Source organism: Sitophilus oryzae, unplaced genomic scaffold, assembly GCF_002938485.1.
Source record: "Sitophilus oryzae breed Bouriz unplaced genomic scaffold, Soryzae_2.0 scaffold_801_pilon_pilon, whole genome shotgun sequence".
Lineage (NCBI taxonomy): Eukaryota > Metazoa > Arthropoda > Insecta > Coleoptera > Curculionidae > Sitophilus > Sitophilus oryzae.
In genome coordinates this window covers 2616581-2639032 of record NW_022147419.1, presented here as the reverse complement: position 1 = coordinate 2639032, position 22452 = coordinate 2616581, and the positions used below count along the sequence as shown (strand labels likewise).

Here is a 22452-nt window from a genome sequence, read left to right as displayed (position 1 = left end):
AAGTTTCCCTTTGGTCTAGTCTGTATACTAAAGTATTTTTAATACCCATTTAGAATAACACCATCCTTATTTATTATTAATAAATCAGTTGAAACAAAAAATTACCAACAAAAATGAACGTCGATTACTAATAATTTGTTAGATGTCACGTTTTTGAAGTTACGTTTCATGTTAATGTCATAACGCAAAATAAGATATAAAAATGAGATATTCTGATGAATCCAAAAAACTTATGCTTAATGTAGTAAACTATTTTCAAAACGATTTAGGATCTCGATTTAAGGCAATTCAAAAAGCGTCCGAAGCACTAAAAGTCCCAGAATGCACATTATATAATCTAGAAAAACCAAACAGAGCTACAGATTTCGAATTTAGAAGAAATATGTCTCGTTTTTTAGCAGTTTCAACAGGTTCAAAAATGGGTGACCAAAGCAACATTTCAGTTTTAATATCGCTCCTAGAGAATTCTAAAAAGCGCAAATTTAGAGAAAAAGCGTAAATTTACAGAAAAGTGTAAATTTACAAAAAAAATGTCAATTTACAGAAGTGTAAATTTACAGAAAGTGCCAATTTACAGAAAAAGTGTCAATTTACAGAAAAGTGTCAATTTAGAAGAAAAGCGTAATTTTACAGGAAGGTGTAAATTTAGAGAAAATTGTAAATTTACAAAAAGTCGCAATTTACAGAAAACTGTAAATTTACAAAAAAAGTGCAAAATTACAGAAAGTGTTAATTTACAGAAAGTGTCAATTTACAGAAAAGTATTTACAGTAAAGCTACAAATTTACAGAAAAAGTGTAAATTTAGAGAAAAAGCGTAAATTTAGAGAAAAATGTAAATTTACAGAATAGTGTCAATTTACAGAAGGTGTAAATTTACAGAAAAGTGTAGATTTAGAGAAAAAGCGTAAATCTACAGGAAGGTGTAAATTTAGAAAAAAAGTATAAATTTACAAAAATGTGTAAACTTACAAAAAAGCGTCCATTTACAGGAAAGTGTAAATTTACAGAAAGGTGTAAATTTAGAAAAAAGTATAAATTTACAGAAAAGTGCAAATTTACAGAAAAGTGTTAATTCAGAGAAAAGTGCAAATTTATAGTAAAACTGCCAATTTTCAATAACTATTAATTTTAACAAGCGTAACAAGTGTAATTAATTTATTTTAAATATTACATATTGAGACTGCAAGAAATGTTTATAGAGCCGCCTGAAAATGCTTCTTTCCATCTGTGTACTGGCGCTATTAGATCTTTATCTAATAACTCACCGACACTAACCTAAGTCGCCAGTTGATATAGTTATTTGTTTGTTTGCCGTTTTAGGAAATCCTGCCCGGTTAGCTCGTCTGATGATAGGGTATAGGCCTCGAGACAGTAATGAGAGGGTGGTTGGTTTTCCCATAAGTTATTTCTTAATTAAAGTAAGTTTCTTAAAAATACTCAATTATTTCTTAATTAAGTACACACACCGAAAAAGTCTAGGGATATTACAATTTTATCCAGCCATCATCAGTAATTTTATTATTTGCATTTCTGATATAATAATATTAAAATAAACAAATAGTTTACAGGACGTATTGGAAATAAAAATGCGAAATTTACCGAGTTTTTCAAATTTGCCTTGATTTTTATTGAACTCAAAAAAATACACACATTTTTTTTATTCTAAACTGTGAATAAAAAAAAGATAAAAACCATTTTTACTTAATAAAGGGTATGGCCTCCTCTACTGTTCATTACAGCCCTACATCGTCTCTCCATGCTCTTGATCAGGTTCTTGAGGTACAGCCTGCCACGCTACATTCACGGCCCGAACCAGATCCCTACGAGTTTCACGAGGCATACCCATTCTCAAAATTCTTCTTTGGACCGTGTCCCATACGTGCTCGATGGGGTTGAGGTCAGGAGATTGTGCCGGCCAGGGTAAGATGTTTAATTGATGAGCATTGATATATTCACTTACCACTCTGGCTGTACGAGGCCGTGTATTGTCATGCATGAGAATGAAGTTTCTCCCAAAATCATTGGCATATGGTAACACGACAGGCTCAAGAATTAAATCACGATATGTGATTCCTGTTAGAAACCTTTCAAGAAAAACGAGATCGGTTTTTCGGCCTAATTGGACTGCTCCCCAGACCATAACTGTTCCACCTTGATAAGGGTGCACTTCCTGAACATGATCCAACCGAATAAGATTTCCCGGTTCTCTCCATACCCTAAGCCTTCTCGAATCCGGATGTAATCCAAAGCGTGACTCATCCGTGAAGAGAACATTGGCCCAATGTTCATTCGACCACTGAACATGATCTTGAGCCCACAAATATTGTACCTCTCGATTTCCTCTCGTTAAGGGTTGAGCTCTCCAGGGGCGTCTGCTTCTTAAGTTGACCTCTCTTAATCTATTGCGAACAGTGTCAGGACTAACGGTTACATTATGTGTTTCCTGGAGAACTAAACTAAGCTCTGGTGCTGTAAGAGTCGGTCGGCGTCGAGCATTTAATTGTAAAAAATGATCTTGCTGAGGGGTAGTAATGCGATGTCGCCCTGTGTGCCTTTCAGCAACATCACCACTTTCACGGTAGCGTGTACTTAATCGCGATATTACACTTTGCGTTGTATTTAATGCTCTAGCTACGTCGATTTGGCGTATTCCAGCTTCGAGCATACCCATGGCCCTTAGCATTTCGTCTCTGTTAAGATGTCTACACTCCATAATGTCGTTTAATACTAAACAGAGTTATTTGAATGAATTCTGGCCAGTTATCATAAAAACATAGCCAGTACAGGTTAAATTTTTTCAATTTTCAAATTTCAATCGAAGTAGAAAGAATCGGCCTACAACTATGTGGTTGTTTATTCAAACATTTATTTTTAACTTTAATAAAATGATATCCCTAGATTTTTCCGGTGTGTGTATTTTTTAAGTTATTTCCAGTTTTTGAAGATTTTAAGACGCAAAATGTGGCCTGGTGTGTACAGTTCAAATGAAAACAATGTACTGCTAAAACTAAAACAGTGTCGAGAGTGGTCAGAAGCGAGACACTAGACAGAGACTGTTACGCGACTAAAAGCAGCGTGATCCGCAAAGTGGTTCGTCTGTATACGTAAATTTTAAATAATGCTCTGCTAAATCTGAACACCGGTGTTCGACACAAGTGGCTTCATGTGATAGTGCTCTAATTACGGATATATAGTTTGAAAACAAGTAGGTACCTTTGTGGAAAAAGCTTCGGACTGATCGAGAGGTTTAGAGGCGAATGGTGCAGCGTTGGGGCCGAAATGGAACTCTTCCGACGGCAGCACCTTGGTGGGAGTACTGCCCGGTTGAAACTCGGGAATTTCGTCTAAACTTTTGCCGTTCAAGATGTTCTCCATGATTTCGCGAGCCGGACTTTCGTGATCCTGAAATGAGATGTTTGCGTTTTTAATTTAACATTTTTTAATTTTGACAATGACCAGGCAACAAAAGAAATTGACAGATGTAAGATAATGGAACAGGTGATGACATACAGAGTAGACATAAATAAAAGTCCCCATCAAACCCTGATTTTTAGCCGACCATACCAATAGGTATGGTAGGCTATTGAGGATCGGCAAAAAAAAGTTTTTTTAATTTCACTCAAAATGAGTTATTTGGGTCATAAATGACCTAAATACAAAATATTTTCATGGTGTCTGTCTGTCTGTCCGCCTGTAACACGATAACTCAAAAACCGCTGAACCGATTTTAACCAACTTTGGCACAAAAATACTGTGGCACCCGAGAATCTGGCCATTAGTTTTTGGTGGGGGTGGGGGTTGGTAAGGGGGTATGGGAAGGGGTTAAAAATTTAAAAAAATCGTAACTCCAAAATTACAGTAGCTAGCGAAACGCGATTTTCAGAATAAGATTAGGAATAATATTTGCAACAAAATTTGTAACAACATCAAAATCAGTCAAAGTCGCAGTTTTCGAGATATTAACATATTTTTAGGGCGGCTATACGTGCCTCCCGGCGCCAATTTTTTATTATTAGAAACAGTTGAGACAAAAGTTAACTCGCAAATACGAAGTTTTGGTAAAAACTTGAATTTTTGATTAATTTATTTTGAATTAAGATCTAAAAACGAATTGCGATTTTTTTTAAATTCACCCCCGAGAAGGGATGAAATAAATAAATAAAATTAATTTTTCGAAATTTCGGAGAAACGGTTAAGGACGAGAAAAAAAAAGTTCAAACAAAAGTTGTAGAGCGTACACCATACATAAAAATGGTCCCTACACTTTTTTTTGCTCAAATCAAAATTAAAAATGTTAGATATATCAATTTTTCAGCAACTTATTTTTTTTTAAATTTCTACTATCAAAAAAAAATCGAAAAAATTATTTTATTTATTTATTTCACCCCTTATCGGGAGATACAGTGGTGGCCAAAAGTATGGAAACTTTTTACTTTTTAAAATATCACAGAAAATATTGCTATGCTTAAACTCTCAGGAATATAAATGAACAGCTTATCAGCAAATAAAAGTATTCCAAAAATTACACAGCGAAAAAAATTTGTTTAGCAGTTTTTGTAGGAGAACAATAGATTTCTTGTGGCCAAAAGTATGGAAACCATAAATAAATACATTAAAATTATTTAGTTTAAGCTGATAAACGGTACGATTTGCTTCAGATAAATATAAACATCATGCCCAAGTCTAAATATTTCTCTACGGATTTAAAAAATAAAATAGTTGAATTATACAAGAGCGGTTATAAACAAATTAAAATAAGCAAAATTTAAACATTTTAAAAGGCACCGTTTCGAAAATAATTCGTAAATTTAATAAAACAGGGAACGTTTCAACAGCTTTTAAGTCAAGAAGACCAAGAAAGTTGTGCAACAGGACAATGAAAGTAATGAAGAGAATATCAATGGGAGATCCAAGAAAAACATCCACAGACATTTCTCGAGAAATGGGTGAAGGGGGAATATCGGTGTCTGCACGCACGGTGAGAAGAAGGTTGGATGACATGGGACTTTTTGGAAGAGTTGCGGTGAAGAAACCACTAATATCAAAGAAAAATAGGATGGCCCGCTTTAAATTTGCTCAAGATCATCTCACCTGGTCTTATCAGAAATGGAATACTGTACTGTTTAGCGACGAAAGCAAGTTTCAACTGTTTGGTAGTGACGGGAGACGTTATGTCCGAAGACCAAAAGGTACACGGTACAGTCATAAGTACCAGATGCCCACAGTAAAACATGGGGGTGGGAGTATAATGGTATGGGGGTGTTTTTCTCGCTCAGGTGTTCTTGTTAAAATTGATGGGATAATGGACCGTTTTTTGTACACATATTGGAGAATAATATACTGCCTCATGCTGATGAAGAAATGCCACTCAGATGGTTGTTCTAGCAAGACAATGATCCCAAGCACAAATCTCGGTTTGTTCAAAATTGGTTAAATGAACATAATGTTCCACTAATGGATTGGCCCTCACAGTCTCCGGATCTTAACCCCATAGAAAATTTATGGGACCATTCGGATAGCAAAATTCGAAGCCATTCTATTTCGAATAAAAATGAATTATGGGAAGTGCTAAAAACTGAATGGGCGGCCATTTCCAGTAAAGATTGTACGAGATTGATCGATTCGATGCCACGAAGATGTAGAGAAATAATTAATTCAAAGGGATTCCACTAAATATTAGTAATTTTTATATTATCTTGAATTTTAATAAACATTCTTCTTAAGTTTCCATACTTTTAACCAAGAAAATATTCATAATTTTTTATATATTTTTTGATAGCTGTAATTTTTTATTTAAATGTATTAGGTTTGGTAGAAAATTATTTGTAGGTCACGATTATATAAGTCGTTTTATTTCATATTTTAATTTCTCAGCATAAATGACAAATTAAAAAAGTTTCCATACTTTTGGCCACCACTGTAAATTTAAAAAAAAATCTTTCACAATTCGGTTTTAGATCTTTCAAAGTAACATATCAAATTCAAGTTTTTACTAAAACTTCGTATTTAAAGGTCTATTTTTTTGGACATTTATAGATTTATTTTTGTTCATACTTACAATTTCATCATGAGCATGACCATTTCCGTTTGCTACGTCGCTAGGTCTGGACTTGATCTCTTTTTCGAAATCTATTTCATTAGGTACATTTATGTCTACTGCTTGTGGCCTTTTGGGAGATTGTGCTAGAACCTTTAATACAAAAAGAAAATACAAATGAAAAATTATTATTACATTTCTAGAAAACAGTAGTAAATGCAATACAATTCCATTCCATATGTTAAAGATATTCTCATCCCTTAAATCGTCAGATCTGTAGTTAACAACACTTTCTAATATTCATTGTGACAATATAACATTTATATCCTAATGATGCTGATGAAAAAATAATTTATTTTTTAGGTATATGTATTATTATACTGGTCTTGTCATTCTTAATCGGTGGTCTGTATTTTAATGAGTAAGAGAAAGATAGCCGGTTCCTACGTGCGGTAGGCATGGCTAAAGATTAGCAAATTCATGATTAGAACAGCAATTTTTTAATACCAGGTACAACCTATTTCAGTTCCAAAAAATACCTGTTCGAAGAGTCCATAATTAATTTCAAACTGTTCCAAAACGTAGATTAATGCCGTGCTTGCGTGGTGCTGTTCTCTCTGTACCCCCTGTTTCAGTTTTCAATAGTTTTCTCTTTATTATCATAATATTAAAATAATATACAGTGTGTCCCAGAAATAAGTGCAAATATTTTAAGGGGTGGTAGATCCCGACAAAAGAAACATATTTTCTCTTTATCGTTTTTTAAATAAGTCCAAAATAACGGAGTTATTTTACTTTGAAAATTTCCAAAAAAAAATGATTTTTTGCTAAACTTTTGAGAACCACTGGATATTTTCTGGATTTTCTTTCTTGTAAATTTAATCTACTACCTATGTTACCATCTTATCAAGAAATTATGTTTTTTAAATAAAAACTAAAAAAAATTCCAAAAAGTTTTTCAAAAAATTCCGAATTTTCAAAATTTTTTTTCGCGAAAAAACCTCATAGGCGTGTTTCTGGGGTTGAACTATACTACCAGTTAAAATATTTGCACTTATTTCTGGGACACCCTTTATAAATTAAAAAAATGAGTTTCCTGTTTACTTAAAAAATAATTTTTGGGAGTGTTTAAATTATGTTACTATATTTATGTACTAAAATGTATCACCCCACTTGTTTTTCTCTTTTTAGCATATACATATGTTTGAATTTTCATTAGGATATCTACCTCATTATCTTACACTCTAAAATCCACACCACCAACTGAGGATGACTAGGTTTGTATAGAAATAATGTTTTCTTTCAATTTTTACGAGAAAAAATATTGATGTAAAAAAAGGTATTTTTTTACCTCGTCGTTGATTAAAGCCCTACAGGTGGGTGATGCTACGCTACGTGTCGGTGATACAGGCACAAATTCTGCTGCGTTTGGATTCAACTGCGACATTGCGTCGTCTGAGTCCTCTACAACCTGGAACAATAAAACAAAATATTGTTAATTATTATACCTAACTATTAAAATATTTTACGAATTATTATAAATACATGTTGTTGATACTGTCTAAGCTGATTTGATTTTTTAATAGCCCAAAAAAGAGTGACGAGTTGATATGACAGTCTTTTCAGACAATAAAGATCCTAGATCACATATACTTATGTAGATATCTAAATAACTAGAAAAACTGTCGCAAACATATCAACGAAGTACTGTTATCTTATTCCTTTGTTGTACACGCGGTACTGCTCTATCTCTCTTCTCGACATTGTCATTCGTTTTGACACTTCAGTTTTATATTACATGTGTTTGGTTTAAATCAATTGTGATATTAACTAGATTAAAACTTTTTACTAACAGACTTTGCAGTCGGACATTGTTCTTTTTAGAACCTCTTTTAGTGCTTTATTAGAATATTTTGAACGGGAAAGCGGTAGTAATGGCCCTTTATGTCCCTTAAGTGCTGTTAAGGTGAGTTTTGTTGATGTAAATAATAACTGTTTATATATTTATAATTAATGTTTTTTTTACTAAAATATTTTGATTAAAAGAAAATAATATGTACAAGTGGATAACGCTATGCCGGTCAAGCTTAATCACGTGACTAAAAGTTTATTTGATATGAACTATATAAAAACGCAAAAAAAAAGTTTTGACTTTTATGACAGTTGCCAAGATTGTCTTTATCCGTGGCCTTATCTCGATATTCAATTTATACTTTTTCAACCATATAAAATTGTACTTCTTGTATAAAATAAAATTAATTAAATTAACTTAATTACTGAGACTAATACATTAATATATTTTGCCAACCAATGATTAATTCATATAAAATAAATGTTTCCAAATGAATTGTCCAATATTTTGTACAAAATTGTTCATTATGAAGTAATTTAGTACCATGTACAAATTTTCCTTCAATTTGAAAAAAAAAACAATAACAAAATACTTAATAAAAATAAAACTATACATCTCATACATTCATTCTATTTATACACACATAAAGCCTTATTATAATCGAATAACCTTGACCATAATTATTATTCAGTGGACTGTTGATATCAAAATCAAGGTATTAAAAATATATATAATTAAATTTTATGACCACTTCTAGTTGTAGTATTTATGTAATAACCCATATACGCACACGCGACCAATATTTTTTCAATATTAAAGTAAAAAAATCATTCATTTTGTTATTTTGTGGTCGTCACTCTTTTAGTTGTTTTGAATCACAGCTTATTCAGTACCAGCCATCTTTGCTTTTTTTTTAGTATCCGCGTTTTACCTGCTGCACCTACATATGTCAGTTTACGTATGTTCAATGGATCTCAGAACGTGTTAGATTTGTTACATATTATAAGATAAGCAAATACCTAATATCTGACAAAAGGCTCTAAAGCAGAAAAATATATGCGACCAAAAAATCTATGTTGTCAAGTTTAACTAGACAAAAGCAAAATTGCTCGATATGACATAGAAATTTAGTATAATTGTAGTTCATTCCAGCATACATAGTAGTTATTAGAAAATTATGAGTTTTTTTTTGTAGTTATTAGATGTATATTTATAGATGTAGTAAATTTAGTTCATTCCAGCATACATAGTAGTTATTAGATGTATATTTACTTAATTAACTGACTTCCTTCATTCTGTCTATTATAAAAGATAAAAATATTTACTGAAGATATCATCCGCTTTGAACAAGCTGGCAACGCCGCAAATTCATCATGCCTTCCAAGGCAGGCCAATCCTTACAGTTCCTTGCAGGCCAATCCAAGTTTATTTTTCACCACTCGCATATACTTTTCATCGTAAATTTAATTTAAATCTAGTAATTTACTTAAATATTGCCACTACCTCTCCCAGGCTCAATCTCTAGGTGCGCCACTGCCAGGCAGTAGACATGCGCGTAACGTTTTCCTATTGGCCAGTGCTACTCCCAATTTAATTTATGACTCTCTCTGGAAATAGTGAAAATATTGTCTTGTATTAAAACATTCACTGGCGGTGTTACTATATTGTATTTTAAAGCTTTAACTTGATTGGTGCCATATTATAATTTGTATAGACTTTTAACAAGTCGGCAGGCTGGTTATGAATAGGCTGTGTTTTGAATAAAATATAATTCTTTTTTATTTAAGTTACCTTAAACTATATCTGAATAATGAACAAAGTTTTATGATCTGGCGTGCTTTTTGAACAACTATTTGTACCAGAACAACTATTTCTATGAGAAATTACATCAGAATGTTCTTTAACTGTCTTTAAATTTAAACCCATCAAAAATATGTTTAATTGCACAATATGTATCTTACCGAATCTGGTTGCGGAGCTATATTTTCTTTGTTAGCTTGGTCCCCTTTGATATAGTTCCACTCGTCTTCTGAATCACTATCTGCTGGGTTTTCTTCTAAACCACTAGCATCGTGACCTGAAACAATATAAAACACCTTAGTTAAAGACGAAACAAAATGATTATTACGGCAAAACAGAGAAGAATTGAAAGCAAAGAATTACAAAATTATACTATGTAAATAGTTATTAATGATTTTAGAAAGAACATCCAGAAACGGTAGACAGAAGTTTTTCTCTTTCTCAATAGCAAATCTGATCGAGTTACTACGTGAATTGAAATGATTGAGAAAGGAATCCAACTGTCTATCGGTTCCGTTCCAGATTATAAAAACACTATTCAAAACAATTATCGCATATTTGAATAAAAGTAATTATTACATATTTCTAAATGAAGCACGCATTTTTCTACCTTTCTCTTGTGAGTTTTTCTTAGGATAATTAATGTAAGCACTGACACGTAATTTTTAGTCGGCCGACTATTTAGTTGCAAAAGTGAAAACAATATATTCTTATGGAGCCGATCGGCCCAATATTTGATTACACTGCGTAGCGTTAGGCTATACGCTGACAGGCAATTTTTAATCCGCCGACTATTTAGTTGCATATTTGTAACCGATATACCCTTATAGAGCTGCGCTCACATGCAATGAAATAGTCGGCCGATCGACTTCATAAGTATGTATTGTTTTCACTTTTGCAACTAAATAGTCGGCCGACTAAAAATTACAGGTCAGCGCATAGGCTTATTGTATTGAATCCGGTGTTTAACCATAGTAAATTTTTGTTATTTTTAATATAAATTTCAAATTAAGTGATTAAAAAGTACTCCCTCAATACAAAAAGAAATGAAACGAAGTTACAATTAAGGAATTAATAATAAATCAAATTCAATACAAATTTCACTGGTTTGAAATGACGCGTAGAAAATTGTGACGTCACCTATCAGTTTTTGACTGAATAGTTTAGAGGGCGCGAGCCTCTGTAGAATAATATTATGGCGTGTCTAGTTCTCTGCTACCGTATTTACACCATTTACACCATATATCTTAAAATCACGTTAGATTTTTCTATTTTTATTAAGATCGTTAAAAAATACGTTTTTATGTGGGATTATTCTTTATTACCCCAATATTAAATTTACTTTTATATTTTTTGCTACTAGAAATTAAAACTTAAATTTTTATTATATTAAAGTGGTTCGGATGTTCGAGGTTAGATTTGTATTTTGTGGATTTTGCGTTTGGCGTTAAATACTGTTTTCAATTTTGTTTTATTGTACCCTCTTTATTATTTTTGTAATGAAGGGTGTTAAAGTTTGTTTTGTGAAGGGCTGTCTAAATAACTCTGAAGGCTCTCCAGAAGAAGTTTTTATAACTGTTCCTTTGGATGAAAGCCGTCGAAGAGCCTGGTTTGAAGCGGCAAGACAACAATATGTTAGCAAAAGTACGAGATTTTGCTGTGAAGATCATTTTAACGTAAGTTCCTTAAGTTTTATTTTACAATTAATTTTATATCTACTTATTTTTATTACCGTATTACCTTTGTACCTGGTGGCAAACCGTGACACTTTTGATAGTTGACGTCAGAGATTGAAGTGTAAATTTGAAATTTTCTTAATATTGATTAATTTAAAAAAATGGGATGAAATTGAAGTAAAATAAAAAAATACGGGTGTCATAAATTTGTATGAAAATTAATAATTTGCAATAAAAAAACTATGGTTAAACTCCGGATTTCCCTTCACAGTATCCATACTATATAAAATCGTAAGTCAGGGAATTCAAAGTGTCTTGTTTTTCAAATAAATATTTTTTTTAGAAAATATGCGATAATTGTTTTGAGTAGTTTATATCGTCAACATATCGAAACCAGATTTTGGGTTTGACGACTGCGGTTCTAATGGCATTGGAAACATTGTGTAAGCAAAATAAATTAAAGACCGAAATTCATTTACTTTCAATACTAAATCATTCAAAGTAACATTATGAGAAATGTTATTGAAGACGCCACCATGTTACTTTACTTCGCTGAAGCCATTCCTGTCAATCAAAAAGACTTAATTTTTACTGGACAGGTGTTACCTCCCCACCATTATTCTACAGTTAATCTAATTTCTTATGTTGCACGTCAAAAATAAGACAGGCAAGCAGGAGAGCCAAAAAAAGAACTAGATGCGGCTAATTCGTAGGCAGCGGGAGACACGACAGAGGCGGACCTGTACTTCTTCGTCGTCCTTCTATTTCGGGACGGAGCTGCGGCTGGTAATTCCGTGACAAGATGTCTTTAGCCGCCTATTAATATCGGAGCACGAGAGATCCGACCAAAAATAGGCGTGTGGCTAAGAGACAGTCGCGAGAAGATGTATTTTGGGTGGCGAAATAAGTGGAAAAAAGGATAGTAGTTGCTTGGGGCCTTTTTTAGAAAGTTTAACGCGAAATTTACTTGCTCGTATTTCCTCCAGCACGTGCCTTAATATATGTTTTTTATTATACGTGTATTGCAGGTGGGCAAAGATTGAACGAGTATTAAAATTGAATCGTGAGATTCGATTCATTGCTTGCAATCCGGTTCGTTCAATTGAATCGTGGCCAGCACGGATCTATAAAATTTGAACGATGAGCCGTAAAAAAGAATCGTGAGAATTGAATCGGATCACAAATCACAACACGATCGTGTGTTCAAGGAGTCGTGAGAATTGAATCGGATCACAATTCGATCGTGCGTTCAGAGAGTCGTGAGAATTGATTCATTGCTTACAATACGGTTCGTTCAACTGAATCGTGGCCAGCACGAATCCATAAGATTTGAACGATGAGCCGTAAAAAAGAATCGTGAGAATTGAATCGGATCACAATGCGATCGTGGCCAGCACGCATCCATAAGATTTGAACGATGAGCCGTAAAAAAGAATCGGGAGAATTGAATCTGATCACAATGCGATCGTGGCCAGCACGCATCCATAAGATTTGAACGATGAGCCGTAAAAAAGAATCGTGAGAATTGAATCGGATCATAATGCGATCGTGGCCAGCACGCATCCATAAGATTTGAACGATGAGCCGTAAAAAAGAATCCTGAGAATTGAATCGAATCACAATGCGATCGTGGCCAGCACGCATCCATAAGATTTGAACGATGAGCCGTAAAAAAGAATCGTGAGAATTGAATCGGATCACAATGCGATCGTGGCCAGCACGCATCCATAAGATTTGAACGATGAGCCGTAAAAAAGAATCGGGAGAATTGAATCTGATCACAATGCGATCGTGGCCAGCTCCATAAAGTTTGAGAATTGAGCCGTTGCTTCGTGAGAATTGAATCGGATCACAATGAATCGTGGCCAGCACGTATCCATAAGATTTGAACGATGAGCCGTAAAAAGAATCGTGAGAATTGAATCGGATCACAAATGCGATCGTGACCAGCACGCATCCATAAGATTTGAACGATGAGCCGTAAAAAATCGTGAGAATTGAATCGGATCACAATGCGATCGTGGCCAGCACAGCACGGATCCATAAGATTTGAACGATGAGCCGTAAAAAAGAATCGTGAGAATTGAATCGGATCACAATGAATCGTGGCCAGCACGTATCCATAAGATTTGAACGATGAGTCGTAAAAAAGCATCGTGAAACTAGAATCGGATCACAATGCGATCGTGACCAGCACGCATCCATAAGATTCGAACGATGAGCCGTAAAAAAGAATCGTGAGAATTGAATCGGATCACAATGCGATCGTGGCCAGCACGCATCCATAAGATTTGAACGATGACCCGTAAAAAAGAATCGTGAGAATTGAATCGGATCACAATGCGATTGTGCGTTCAAAGGGTCGTGAGAATTGATTCATTGCTTACAATACGGTTCGTTCAATTGAATCGTGGCCAGCACGGATCCATAAGATTTGAACGATGAGCCGTAAAAAAGAATCGTGAGAATTGAATCGAACCACAATGCGATTGTTCGTTTCTACGGTGATATAGGCATAGATGCAGGCACCAATATTTAAACTTGCACAAAAGCCCTAAACAAACAACATGGGCATAAAATGCAAAGATAAAAAAGTTATTTACAAGTAAAAAACTTATTTATACTGTGCTTAGTACGGGAGTATCTGTAAGGTATTTAATTTTCACGTTAATATTTTTGGTAAAATAATATTACCGACTATTAAATGTCGGACTAAAAGACGAAATCGTGTTTTTATGCAACTCCAAATAAATATTGTTGGCCTCTGCTCAAGGTGATAAAAAAACGGCGTCAGCGATGGTTATAAAATGAAGATCGCTATCATTTTATATGTAAAATTATTTGGGAAATATCATCGATGTTCATTTCCAAGTTAACTGAACGCCATTTTTTTCGATCATGAGGTATTATATACTATTTATTATGATTATTAAATTGGAATTAAAATATGGCTCTAAAAATATTAAACTGGTATTAAGAAGTCTAAAATAAATAGTAATAATAGGTAAAATAATCAATCCAATTACGCCAGTGTCATAAAGTGTTGAAAAACACATGAAAGAACGGTATATTTCTTTTTCTGGTCCCTTAAGTAATTGTCCTACCAAATTATCGCCGGTAGTGCCAAATGAACGAATCGTAAGAGTCGATTCAATATGAGAAATTGAATCGCGTGATTCGATTCACTAAAAGGAATCGTAATGCCCATCGCTAACGTATATATTAGCAACAAATCGCAAACTACGATTGAATCGTAGCGATTTTTTCTATTTGGGAGTTTTCATTTAGGCAACCAATATTATAAGTTCAACTCATTTCTCTAATTTCAAACACCGTCTTGATTCGTTTTTGGACGCTCTGTATAACAATTGATATCTCGATAAACCTGGTACGACCTCCGCCAATCAAAACCGGCAAATTGGCGGACGCATGTGGGGTGTTGCGTTAGCCTTAATTCATTCATTTTCTAGTTTATGATGGTGAAGGCGTTTTGGGGAGGCGGCTGTGGACTTGGATTCGAAAAAAAAATAAAAGAACGTAACTAGAGCGCAGTCGGCATTGTTTCGTCGGCCTACTTAGCGTCCGATCGAAATTATAAAAAATAATGAAAAACGCAGCTAATAATAATTGTAGTGTGGGCATATGGGATATACAGGGTTTTTCATATAGGGTATAAGAAGTAATAAAGGGCTATAGAATAGATATATCCAACTGTAAACTTTTCAAATGTTGAAACTAAAAGGATTTCGAACTTCCATTGCCTTTATTTAACTTGTGATAGAATTTATAGTGCGTTTATGCTAATTTTTGTTTATAATTCTAATAAATATTAATTATTAATAACAGAACTATAGTTTGTCCATCGAGTCGAGGAAGATTTCGACAGATGACATCCAAAAATCAACAGAAAATTAAATTAACCAATTATAATAACAGACAAGAACTAGCACTATCGGGTATCTTCTCGTTAGACACACTTTGGTTAGAAAATTGTAATAAATACTAAAAACGCAATTAAATCTAATACAGATTTAACATCACATTTTGCTTAACGACAATAATATCTCGCTGAGAAAATAAACAAATTAACATTGCAATATCTTTCGGACTATCCTAACCTTGATAATGTCACCTTAACTAAATTCAAATATTTAAATTAATAAAACATTTCCAACCGTTAACCGAGCGCAATTGCTTAGCATAATGATTCACTGTTAAGCCGGTGGTACACGGTGCTACTGAACGTCTTTCAATCACACATTTGTTTCATAGTTTTTAAGGTTCCATCCCCAAAGGGTAAAAACGGGAACCCTATTACTAAGGCTTCGCTGTCCGTCCGTCCGTCTGTCACAGAGGTCTATTTTATAGACCGTTATAGCTAGAAAGTTGAAATTTTCACAGATAATGTATCTATGTTGCCGCTATAAGAACAAATACTAAAAACAGAATTAAATAAATGTTTATAAATAAAAAAGTACTTTCACTAAACATTATCTTTTAAGTAAGAATTTCACATAGAATCTTTCTTTCACAGAATCTTTCAAGTCTTCGGTGGCCGCGTGGTTAAAGCGTTAGGACTGTACGCTATTGGAACCGTAGTAAGGCAGGTTCGAATCCTAGCCAAGGCGACTTTTTTTAATGTTTTTTTTTTAATTTTTACATATTTATTTTTACTTTTTACATATTTATTATTGATTAATACAATTTTTAGTAATGCGTTTCTTCATTTTTTTTAAATTACTTACGCGAATTCAAATAAATTTCAGCTAAATCGGAAAAAAAGTTTATAATAATATAGTGTCTAATGTTGTATAGATAATGAATGGTACGGAACCCTTCGTGCGCGAGTCCCACTCACACTTGACCAATTTTTCGTATCGTAGTACTAGTCATATAAAACCGGTGTCCGATTCCAAAAGAAAATTCATGTTTTGAATGAAATTCTGTTTTTTAATTTAAAATAGTTAATTTTAAAAAAACATACACATATAAAATGTAAAAAGTTTTAAAACGCCTTGTATAGACACAAAAGATATACTAACCATCCCGTGTATGTGAAACTTTACCTTAATAGTCAGACAATGCGACTGTTGTTATTTTTTAATACAAATTTAACACAGTACATAATACGAGTATACTATGAAGTCTGTATCTATCGCTTTTAGCGCGAAATATTTTATAAATATACATAATAAAACAATTAACATTTAATCTTTATTAAGTCTATTATAAGCTGGCAACTGCGTTTATTAATAAACGTGATCTTTATATCTCTTAGAAACACAGTTAGTTCCATTCTAGATTACTATTTTTATGATATCAAAATAAATCTTTGTGCAAAATACAATCATCTGTTTCCTATAAATAGTAAATATTGTCAATAAATAAGATAAGAATCAAATTGTATGTATTTCCTTTATTTTATCAATGAAATGAAAATTATCGAACCAATACAATTATCATAAAAAGCCGCTGAGATATTTGCGTCCTATGTCGTCGTATATTGCTGTCATTGAGGCTGCAAACCAATGAGCTTATATATACAGGGAGACGCTATGAGCATTTAAAGCCAGCACCAATATGGCGGCATTAGCAGGGCCGGATTACAGAAACTTCTTTGAAAAATTTTATTTTACACAATATAACGACCTCAACTTTTTTAAATAAAAAATTAATTAATCAAAATAACTACAAAACCTACAATTTTTTCAAAAATATAAATTACAAGATTAATTTTAATGACTATATACTATGTATATTTAAGGAGGACACACAAAAAAATAATACACATTAAATAAATTAAATTTTATTGCTCACTAAATAACACTGTTTTGTTGCTAGTATGTCTTAAAACTAATTGCCTTGTTTTTATTGATGTATCTAACAATAATAACCTTAACATTTAAAAAAAAAATAGAAAAAAAGCGGAAAATAATTAAACATGATTACTGATTTCCCATAATTAACATTTTGATAATCATTAAAATTTAGAAATCTTAGGCAATGATTATTTATTTGAGATATTTTATTGAGATGTTCTGTCAAAACAGCTATCAGAAAAATGTTTCGAGCATAGAACACTACCTGATGTAGCTTGCCAGTTTCTCCTGTTCAGAAACTTCACCTAAGCTTCTCGACGGATGGGATTTATGAAACCTAAAAATCAGATTTAATATAATATTTATTTGATAAAAATTTTCTAAAGAGAGCAAAATTTATATACTACGTACTAAATTTAAAATGTTCTGATATAAAATTTTATTAAAATAATAAATGTTTATCAATAAATATAAGTCGTTAAGACTTTATCTGCAAAAAGTAAATTTACTTTGTTGATTTTATAATATTTATCTAAAAATTAAAGCTATACAGCAGATGCTTAAAAGGAATGTAAATAAATGTTTAAGTACAAAATCTTAGTGTAAAAATAGAAAAATAAACCGTAGTTAAAACAAAACTTTTAAATTTGGCCTAGCAAAATACTCTTTCCTGTCAAAAAAAGTATATGTAGTAAAAATAACAGATATTGTTAAGAATTTTTTTACAAGAATAGAAGTCGAGGCATGTTTTAATTACTTAATTGCCTCTAACAAAGTATTAAATAACTAAACACTTTGTCAATATAGAAACACTTAATATTTAATTAATAAACGCATAACTAGTTAAATGGAAAATACGAAAATAATTTAATCAGGTCCTGTATTATGTTTACACTTACCTGTGATTCAACACCAATTTCAGTGGATTTCTTCCTCTCTACACGTTGTCGACTGCAATAACTACTTACAACACACGAAGATATGTTCGGAAAGTCCAAATATTCAAATAAAAACACAAAAATAGTCTTGGAAAATTAAAAAAAACACTCGCAGCAACGCACTTAACCTCAAAAACTGAACTGTCAAAATTGCCAGTACCAATATGGCGTAACTGGGTACATTTCTCGATAGCTTATGTCGCCTCCCCCCCTTACAACCTTATTGCTGCAAACATATATCATATTGCGTTATGTTTTCCTTTTCTTCTTAAGGGACCAAGCGAAGTTCATTTAATGAAGCTGAAGCTGATACCGCTTCGCGACCTCTAACCCATCCATAGACTTAAAATAAAATATAGACTGAGCATCTCATTCATAAATAGCTGGAACATGCGGTCAGACAATGTCTTTTTATTGTTTTAGGTTATAACGAGTGCGACACGAACGATAGATAGGTTGTCTCTGTCGTAACGGTCGTTCCCTGACGACTCTGCCGAGAAAGTCGAGAAACACAACACTGTCTTTCGTTTCTCAAGTACACCTGAACTCTCCGTATCATAGCCGGGTAATTTTTTTATTTTAATGAAGCTATAATAATTAAATTAGAAATATATCGTATTTAAACTTTTTTGTATTTAATTAAGATTTAGGACAGGTTTTTTAAATAAAAATTTAGAAAAAACGTCTTAAGAGTCCAAAAAGGATAAAAATAATAAAATACACGTTATAGAAGAAATTTTATAATCGAAATTACGTAATTTTTGAAATTAATAATAAATTATTAATTTTAGTCAAACATTTACAACTCCTAATATTAATCAAAACAGGATCTATTCCACAGATATAATAGAATCGGCGACAGGGAGAGAAAAAAATATATATGATTGTTGTAATTTTTTTCTGGTTAAGTGATGTCTTATGTAAATTAGAGAAAACATAAATCTGTTCCATTAAAGCAAGGAAGGTGATAGGAACTGGATAAAATGAAAACTACATTTATTTAACTCGGTACTGTCTTTATTATAGGGTCCGTCCCAAAAGTGGCTCATCCCCATAATTTTTTTATATTTTTAAATAAAAAAACAAGATTTAGTATGTTAGTATATGACATAAATTCGGATTGATTGACGCATTCAATTGTTTTTCGTCACTTCCTGTTTCACCGGAAATGACTATAACTTTTAATTTTTAAACGGCACCCTCGGTATATTTCTACTTTATTCGATAGAAAATGACACTCTGAATAGAATGACATTTCATATGTCAACTTTTGACATTTTCGCATATGGTTTAATTGTAATTTTAACACGCGGTTCATAACGACAATTTGACTCGAAATACCAAGTGTGTGGTATCAATATATTCATAAAAAATGCTTTTTCCAAATATGCTAATGAGTCACCCTTGTTCCATTTGAAAAAATTGACATATGTATGATTAAAAATACGATTTGTACATCTTTTAACCGGCCTAGACAAGACACGAAACCTATTAGACGATCAAAATTATTTTTCCAAGGCTCCTTGATTAAAACTTAGTGTTTTTAACAACACCATGGCACCCCGGATTGAAATTTAAAATACGATTTGTTTTTAAGCGACAATGTCAAAAGTTGACATATGATATGTCATTCTATTCAGAGTGTCATTTTCTATCGAATAAAGTAGCAATATACCGAGGGTGCCTTTAAAAATCAAGATGTAATCATATCGGTGAAACAGGAAGAGACCAAAAACAATTGAATACGTCAATAAATCCTAATTTATGTCATATACCTACTAACATACAAATCTGTGTTTTTTATCTGAAAAAATAAAAAAAGTTATAGGGGTGAGCCACTTTTGAGACGACCCGGTATATTAAAAAATATTGTTTCATAATGTAATATCATTTTAAAATTCTAGTATGTTATTTTAGATTCTAAAGATAATTTTAGAATAAACCGGAATATATTTTTAATAAAAACATTATTAATTATTAACAGGGTTATAATTATGATTCTGTTACAATGTAAGTAAGTAAACAACGTAATGTAAGAGAAAAAATTCAGATTTTACATTTTACTAAAATATTATCTAAATAAGCGCCTTTCTACAACAACGCCATTGACTCCTAATGGGTAAATTGAGAGTTTCAAGACTTAAATGAATTATTTAAGTCAAATTTTTCTTGCAAATTTGGCACTGGCGAACCATATTTTATAGTTCTTGAACAGAAAAAGTCAATAAAATAAACACTTAAGGACTACAAGCTAAGAAAATGCGTTAATACAGCCGGGAACATAGCGGCAACAAAGCTTTACCGCACACGTGCGACGCGTACTACAAGGTAATAAATGAATGAATAGGCTCCCTCGCCTCTAATCGGTGTTGTCATATTGTAAAGAACTTATCCTTTTTAAACAGTATCCAACTTATAATTTAGTAGTATAGGACTATTTAATACATCTCTGGAATATTAAAACCTACTTTATTAAACTGTAGTATTAATATCTCAATATATGTGTATAACAAGAAAAAAAATATTGATAATATTAAAGACGTGACAACATAGGCTGGATGAGGAAGACTCGGTCGACTGTACCCAGAAGTAAACATGTGTACAAAAAATATTGTCTGTCCGCGTTGAGATGTAAATAGTGTAGTCTATATTTTATTTTAAGTCTATGAACCCATCTGTTAAGCATTTCCCAAACGTCGAACATGATGGGCAGTTCATAGTAGTACAGTACGTCTGTCCGTTCTGTAGCTACTGGGTATCCGTGAGAGGGGAAACGATATTCTCTCGATGTTTTTCGTAAAAAATTAGACGACGCGTCCCATCAGTAAAAATTCGACAAATTTGCAAGTGCCAATGAAATGAATGGGCGGAGCGATTCGCGGTGACGCACTCGTCAAGTCGACGTATAAAATATATTGCTGTTTATTTAAATGTTTTTTGTCCGCATTCCTTTCATAGACACAGATCCAGCAGACGTACCGTATATAGTTCACAATACTCACCAAAGCCATCTTGTCATATAGAAAAATAACTTCAAAAAGAAATGATAATTGAAAAAATAGCAAATTGTTGGTGGCTACTTCATTTAGCTCTTAAAAATTAACTAAGGCATGTATTGACATGATAAAAAAAATGCTGAGGAGACATATTCTGGCCGTAAAATTATATTTTAAGAAAATTTACACACGAAAGTATTGCACAAGGTGTTTTAAAGTTAGGGTAAAAAAAACAACCCCTCCATTAACCCTGTATAATATATCAAATACTAAAGTTTATTATATTAACTAAGTTTGCGAATTAAAGGTGATATAATTATATACAGCTTGCTAAAAAATTCATGAAAATAGGGCTAAAAATAACAAAAATATAACACTTTAAATTTGACCAAAAAGTATTTTTTGAGTATTTTTTTTCGTATCCGGAAAATAAATGACCGAAAGCAAATCAAAATCAGAGAAAAAATGATTATCCTAATGAAAAATTCCCTAAGAACATTATACCGAACCAGAAAGTTGCCCGAAAAAAAAGCAGGTTTGGTCAGGTCCTTTGTCATTGTCCTCTCCCGAGTATTAACACGTAGAATGGCAGTCATATTATTTATAATTTGTAGTACAGTGAAATAGGAAAAAAGAGACTGTTACTTACTGAAAAAGACCAGAACGAAGAAGCAATTTATTGAAAATGTGACTATTTCAATTTCAATATGTTGTTGATTTCGTTTATGGACTATATTTAAATGCCCTACATTAGAACAATATTTTACCAAAATTCAACATTTCGGATAATTTGTATTTCTCTCCATTTATAATTCGCTAATACTCCTTTTCAGTTCTTGGTCAAATATTTTCGAGTAATTTTCTTTCGTTCAACTGTTTTCGGGCAATTTGGCTAGATCTTATTTTTTCGTATATTTAAATAAAAACATCCATGGAATCCGTAACAATATTATAACATATACAGGGTGCTCCGAACTGTAGTCCGGAAACTTCGGCGGTATATTCTGCAGATAAAAATAAGTAAAAAAGTATAAATTTATTTCCTAAAATGCTTAGTTTCGGAGATACAGGGTGTTGAAGTTTCATTTTTATTTCGATTTTTTCCAAATAATTTCTGAAGTAATATCAATATGTGGGTGAAAATTGGTGTCTGGAAGTTTTTTGACATGAGAAATTTGATTTTGCTGTCAATATGACTCCTACTTGTAGAGGGCGCCACCTACATATTTTTAACTGATTTGAAGAGTAATAACTTTTCGTTCGTACCTGTATAAAACTACTAAGTGAAAAAATATACATTTACGATGTTTTTTACGTAAAAAAAGTCGCTGG

General features: G+C 32.5%; 1 protein-coding gene across 2 annotated transcripts in view; it reads right to left on the bottom strand.

Annotated features, from left to right (window-relative positions):
* LOC115888567 (SH3 domain-containing protein C23A1.17-like) overlaps window positions 1-22452 on the bottom strand; it is a 316006-nt gene that overhangs the window by 20396 nt on the left and 273158 nt on the right. Inside the window, exons 10-13 of one of the 2 annotated variants that reach the window (XM_030908326.1) lie at window positions 9853-9968; window positions 7391-7510; window positions 6061-6192; window positions 3216-3404 (exon numbers count right to left, since the gene is read on the bottom strand). In XM_030908326.1, coding sequence (XP_030764186.1) covers window positions 3216-3404; window positions 6061-6192; window positions 7391-7510; window positions 9853-9968 — 557 coding nt within the window. The remainder of the gene's footprint in view (window positions 1-3215; window positions 3405-6060; window positions 6193-7390; window positions 7511-9852; window positions 9969-22452) is intronic. The other variant, XM_030908327.1, reaches the window with a different exon arrangement.